Source organism: Corythoichthys intestinalis, chromosome 12 (genome assembly GCF_030265065.1).
Source record: "Corythoichthys intestinalis isolate RoL2023-P3 chromosome 12, ASM3026506v1, whole genome shotgun sequence".
Lineage (NCBI taxonomy): Eukaryota > Metazoa > Chordata > Actinopteri > Syngnathiformes > Syngnathidae > Corythoichthys > Corythoichthys intestinalis.
Window position 1 is genome coordinate 33559264 of NC_080406.1, and position 6814 is coordinate 33566077.

General features: G+C 44.6%; 1 protein-coding gene across 2 annotated transcripts in view; it reads left to right on the forward strand.

Annotated features, from left to right (window-relative positions):
- The window catches only part of LOC130926906 (abl interactor 1-like), a 17808-nt gene extending 11305 nt beyond the window's left edge, over positions 1-6503 (forward strand). For both annotated transcript variants that reach the window (XM_057852226.1, XM_057852227.1), the window contains exons 7-10: positions 791-961; positions 5486-5566; positions 5627-5761; positions 5908-6503. In XM_057852226.1, coding sequence (XP_057708209.1) covers positions 791-961; positions 5486-5566; positions 5627-5761; positions 5908-6083 — 563 coding nt within the window. In that variant the 3' untranslated portion in view covers positions 6084-6503. The remainder of the gene's footprint in view (positions 1-790; positions 962-5485; positions 5567-5626; positions 5762-5907) is intronic.
- The last annotated feature ends 311 nt before the right edge of the window (positions 6504-6814 follow it).

Below are 6814 nucleotides of genomic sequence, written 5' to 3' on the forward strand. Positions count from 1 at the left end.
TTCAGACTTGAACCCCATTGAGATGCTGTTGCATGATCTAAAGACAGCGATTCATTGCAGACATCCCAGGAATCTGACTGAACTACAGTACAATTAGTCCTAATCGATGTGCCAGACGGATCTGCAGCTACAGGAAGCATCTGGTTGAAGTTATTGCAGCCAAAGGGGAGGGGGGCCCAAAATATTAAATGTGATGGTTCACTTACTCATTTGTCCCTCTTCTGTCATTGTTTGCATACTATCCTCATTAAAATATGAAAACCTATAAATGTTTGGGTGGTTTTAGTCAAAGCAGAGTTTTTTTCATCTGTGTGATTTTGACAAAGATCAGATCACATTTGATGGTGATTTTCAGCAGAAATGTGTGAAATCGCATCCCGTCCTAGGTTGGCTAGAGAGGGAGCCAGCCAATGAGTTAAGAAGATATTTGCCACTGTTGCTCAATGAACAGATCCCAAGAAATTGGGGGTGCGTATTATACACAAGAAATGGCGCTCCTCATTTGCTGAGTGACGTTTGGTGAACATTCTCCCTTAAGTTTTCCTGAGTGGCGGTGCTAGCTTGTCCTCCGGCCCCACCAACTCTTCCCCGATTTCCTCTTCCTCGTCTTGCTATTCCACCACTCTCACGCTACCTCCTGCCACGTCTATCCGAGCCCAACTACACCACCCACTCCAACCCTCTGACACCTCCCATCCCAACCTCCACATCACCTGAGGAAGGTGAGTTTGTACTTCCTAGCTGGTCGCCATCATCATGATTGAAATTTAAAGTGTCCACACTGTGTCAGGTGGGGTGGTGCCTCAGTTCTTCAGCATGAACCGCCCCACGCCTCGCCAGCAGACCCCACAGGTGGGCGGTTCTCTACCCTACCGCCGCCCACCTTCTGTCGGCGGACAGCCTATCAGCACGCAGAGCCACCAGGTCAACGGCGCGCCCGTCTACAATGGGCAAAGCCCGGGTATGTGCACGAGAAACAACGTTACGCGTTGGGATGTGTAAACTGAGAGGCTAGATTTGCAAATAGATAACAAAAAGCGGTAACAAAAGACAACATCTAAGTTGCATGTAGTTTGGCAAAATAAAAGAAAATAAACACATAAGCCAACCAACAAAAAGCAGGGGGAAAATAAACGAAAAGGGACAATAAAAAGATATTAGAAGCAATACAGGAGGTAATGCCTTTCATTACTTGAGAAAACATGGCAACAAAAATAGAATAGAATAGAATAGAAAGCCTTTATTGTCAACAAAATTTAAAAGAGTTATCTTTTCTTATTGAACATTCTACATACTGGTGAAATGTAGGTAAAACAGTTTTCAATTCAATTCAATTTTATTTGTATAGCCCTCAATCACAACAGAAGTCTCAAAGGGCTTTACAGAGGCAATATGATACACAATTAGAAATGAAGCAACAAAGATGAATAGATGCAGTTCAAGTCCTGGGTATCCCCTATCCTTAAGACCCACCATGCCGGCAAGGTTTGTACCAATTCAATGGGAAAAAAAAGTAATAACTTGAAAAATTAACAACTTGATTTTATACAGAGTTCAAAATGGTCCAAACTCAGAAAAAGAGCAAAAGAAAAACAATAATTTGAAATTGGAAACGGGCAGCAAAAAGCAACAACTTGATGTATAAAAAGACAACAAAGAGTAATGTCTTCATCATATACTTCCTAATGATATTGACGGGACACACTCCCTAGACACTGCCCCACGCCTTCAAGTAGGGCGGCCGTCGGTCAGTCGAAGTCGGTCGCAGTTATTCTCAAACACGCAGCGATCCAACGCCGGATTTAGGTTGAAAAAGTACGAAAGCTGTACCGCATACAAACAGGAAGGATTGTCTCAGGAGTGATTTGTTCGAGGATCCAAGGTAATTATTATGTTTTTCGTACCATGCATGCATTTTGGAACGTGAAAAAATGGGAGAAATTGACCGCTACGGTATTGGCGTCATAATTCGTTTTTTCGTACCATGTATGCATTTTGAAATGTGAAAAAAATCAGTGGGATAAATTAACCGCTACAGCATTTTTAACCAAGAATCAAGACTGTTTTATGTTCATATCTATAAAGAATTATGGGATTTAAGCATTTATTCACAAGAATTTTCAATGTAAAAAGCTGTTTGTGGCAGTAAGGCGGCGCCGCAGTGACTTAAAGACTAGCAGCCCATTCTACATACTATTTACGTAAAATAAATGCTAACTGCCCGGTTCTTTGCCCTTATAACCAAGAATCGAGACTGTTTTACATCCATATGTATAAAGAATTTAGAGATTTACGCATTTATCCATCCAGCCATTATCTTCCGCTTAGTCCGGGGTCGGGTCGCGGGGCAGCAGTTTTAGCAGGGAAGCCCAGACTTTCCTCTCCCCAGCCACTTCAGCCAGCTCCTCCGGCGGGATTCCAAGGCGTTGCCAGGCCAGCTGAGCGACATAGTCTCTCCAGCGTGTCCTGGGTCCAGGGGTCGCGTTAACCGAATATTTTCCGTCGTTGACCGGTTTTTTAAAACGGTGACGGAAAAAACTGAAGTCCATCTGTCATTTTGACAGGTTGCAATTCACACCCCAGACCACAGGGTGGCGAGTGAGCATATTAATTACCTATTGTCTCTCTTGATGCATGACGTCATTGGCCTTGCTCGGAAAAATTTCAAGGCAACTGAGTGTCCGAAGTTTCTTCAAAAAGCCCCAAAACGACGATTGTGTCGATAAAAGAGGTGGAAAAAGAGGGACTGATGCAGTGAAGGGTGAAGGACAAACAGGCAACCAGCCCTCGGCAACTACTGAGCGAGCAAGCAACAGCAAGGAGGTCAGGAGGGAGTACAGAGTTCAGTGGGAGCAGGAGTTCTCCTGGCTGAGGAGGGAGGATGGAAAAATGTTTTGCGACATATGTAAAAAAGCCAATATGAGTAATGGATTCAATGCAATGCAATTCAAATCCATGCGCATCAGAAGGAAGGTGTGAGACTGCGTTCAGGCCACAGCAGGTGAACTGTTAATTTCATTGTTCCATAGGTAGCCTACCTACTGGGGCCACAGTCAGCTGTTTTTGTCACTGCGGAGAAAAAGTTACATATTCATCTGCTTGATGCGTGATGGCATGGTGTGGATTCTCTGTTAAGCTTGTTCGGACAGAATATTAATGAAAAATGAATGAAAACTAAATACTATTGAATATGTCATTATTATGATTTTAAAAATTTAAGTGACCGGTAAAAATAGATTATGACCGGATTTTTATGACCCTGTCAGTCAAAATGACAGACAACGAAAAAGTCTAGCGCAACCTCTGCCAGGGTCGACCCCGGGGCCTCCCGCCGGTGGGACATGCCCGGAACACCTCTCCAGGGAGGCGTTCAGGAGGCATCCGAACCAGATGCCCGAGCCACCTCAACTAGCTCCTCTCAACGCGGAGGACTAGCGCCTCGACACTAAGCCCCTCCCGGATGACCGAGCTTCTCACCCTATCTCTAAAGGAGAGACCTTAGACCCTGTGGAGGAAACTCATTTCGGCTGCTTGTATCCGGGATCTTGTTCTTTCGGTCACGACCCACAGCTCGTGACCATAGGTGAGGGTAGGAACGTAGATCGACCGATAAATCGAGAGCTTCGCCTTTTGGCTCAGCTCCTTCTTCACCACAACGGACCGGTGCAGAGTCCGCATCACTGCAGATGCTGCACCGATCCGCCTGTCAATCTCCCGCTCCCTCCTACCCTCACTCGTGAACAAGACCCCAAGATACTTGAACTCCTCCACTTGGGGCAGGATCTCATCCCCGACCCAAAGAGGGCATGCCATCCTTTTCCAGCTGAGGAACATGGTCTCGGATTTGGAGGTGCTGATCTTCATCCCAACCGCTTCACACTCGGCTGCGAACCGCCCCAGTGAGAGTTAGAGGTCACAGCTTGATGAAGCCAACAGCACCACATCATCTGCAAAAAGCAGAGCTGCAATGCTAAGGCCACCAAACCGGACACCCTCAACGCTTCGGCTGCGCCTAGAAATTCTGTCCATAAAAATTATGAACAGAATCGGTGACAAAGGGCAGCCTTGGCGGAGTCCAATCCTCACTGGGAAAGAATTCGACTTACTGCCGGCAATGCGGACCAGACTCTGACACCGTTCGTACAGGGACGGGACAGCCCTTACCAAGGGGCTCGGTACCCCGTACTCCCGGAGCACCCTCCACAGGACTCCCCTAGGCACACAGTCGAACGCCTTCTCCAAATCCACAAAACACATGTAGACTGGTTGGGCGAACTCCCATGCACCCTCGAGGACCCTGCCGAGGGTACAAAGCTGCATTTATTTACAAGAATTTTCAACATAAAAAGCTCTTTGTGGTGATAAGGCAGCGCCAAAGTTGCCTGGTATACCAGACTCACCGCTGTTCCAGTGATTGAGTCTGGCGACCGTCCGGCAGATCAAATTCCGAGGGCGGAGCAAGCCACAGCAAACAGACAGCGACGGGCAGACGTGACGTTGTTAAAGCAATTAAAAGTTTTGTTAAAATTGTTAAAGTAATTAGCGTGAGCGGAGAATGGAGACATTTATTCAACATGGCTAGCGCGAGCCATGTTGACTGTTGTCAATGACTTGTGTCGATGTGTTTATGGTCATTTAAAACTGGTTTTACCGCGGATTGGAACATATTCTCGGCGCTCTCGTTCGCCATCTGTGTTGTTGTAGAGACGACTTTCGGCACGCTGGAGTGACGTTACTCGTTAAGAACATGTCACGCAAATAAACGAATCTGATTGGACGGTTGATTTTGTACTTGTTCAAGAGGCCGTTAATGGGCTGGGTCTCAGACTATTTCTCACAGTGTTTGAAAAATACAGGGAGAATAGTCTGGCGGTGCCAGGCAAGCACCAAAGTGGCTTAAAGACTAGCAGCACATTAGACATATTTACGTACAACAAATGCTAACTGGCCGGGTTTTTTTGCGTTTAACCAAGACTAGAGACTGTTTTACGTCCATATCTATAAAGAATTCAGGGATTTAAGCATTCATTCACAAGAATTTTCAACGTAAAAAGCTCTTTGTCTGTGTCTGGAGATAGGCCCCTATGAATCAGCCCCGTGCCCTGTGTCCCATCAATATATTATGAAGTCTATGGTCTTGATTAACAAAAAGAACCAAAAGTGAAGTAATAACATGATGAAAAAAATAAGACATTGATGGAGAAATAACTTCATGTAGCAAAAGAATGTCAAAAGCAATCATTTGACTAAAAGACTACAAAAATAACATGATGTACAGTAATATAAACTGCAAAAAGCAATAACAATTCCGATTTACTTTTAAGAATCACAAAGAAAAGCAACTAAAACTTGTACTTGAGAGGACGAGAAAAAAAAAGTAAAAATAATTTAATGTAGTAAAGAGAACAAAGGTCAAAAGCATCCCCTCGCAAACAGTATGAAAAGATACCAGAAAGCAACAACAAGTTGTGTTTTTATTTTTCAGTGTCCCCCCCGACACCATCCTTCATCCCATTTATGCCTCAACTTCCTCTAACGGGTTTCGTGGCCCGCCTGCAAGGATCAAGTAAGTACCTTTCATGTCATTCTGGCTATCCGATACGTTAGCTAACCGTTTGGCATCCAGTCGCAGACACGCCCACTGAGGAGACCACTAAGGCCCCTATGGGGGAGGATGCAGGAGATTCAGCAGTGGCAGAGCACAGCGATCCATATGAGGAAGGCGACCCCCATTGGGCCCCCAGAAACTACCTGGAGAAAGGTACGTAGCTTGTTGTCTTCGCATTTTTAACATGCGACAAAACACTGCACGTTTGTTTGCATGTACGCTCAACACGCAATATATCGTTATGGAAATGGAATGGAGCAAGATCTCTGCATAAAGTAATTGGCTATGTGCCCCAACAGTGGTGGCCATCTACGACTACACTGCAGACAAGGAGGACGAGCTATCCTTCCAAGAGGGTGCCATCATTTTTGTGCTGAAGAAAAACGAGGATGGCTGGTTCGAGGGTATCATGAACGCCACCACTGGACTTTTTCCTGGCAACTACGTCGAGGCCATCATGCACTATGCCGACTGAGATTTTTTTTCTTACTGTGTTGTTGATGTTGTGAAGTGGACCCAAGCGGACATTTTGTCCACTTTTCAAGTTTACAGTGCCTGTGCAGTGTTTACATCTATACACGTTTTGTATGTTCGTGTTCGATTTTCTATTATTCTTGTGCATTTGTGCCCTTTAAATGATGGATTTGTGCCATGCGTGTCAATGAAGTTATTTCCGCTCAAAAATCAATTCTATATTGAAATCAGGTCTGTTTCAACTGTGGCAAATAAAATATATGCAGTATATATTGTGATATTTCGTGCTAAAGCCTTGTATTGTGTAGCTTCTGATCATTATGTATTGTGCTTTAAAAATCCCATTAGACAAACAAAATGGCTGGCAAGCAAACTATTGATCTTGTTTAATTAATCTTTTTTGTCGTCCATATTCGCTGTAATAAAGTATTAATGATCAATGACTGAACGAAGTTTTATTTGAGCACATTTGAACTACACTTCCCATAATGCATCTCCATCGTGTGACTAATTTGCATTTTAATGGCGCACTTAATTACCGAAAGCACGTTCCAACAACCCTCTGCGTTTCTGAACTCACCCCAAATTCGTCGTGTTTCATCTACACTTCCCATAATTGCATTTTCAAAAGCGTAGTCCTTTTTAGGCATGGCATTGAAACCACGTCACTCACGATGCACCACTCGAAATCGGCGCTTGTGATTCGCCACCGCGTTTGAACTCCACCTCCCA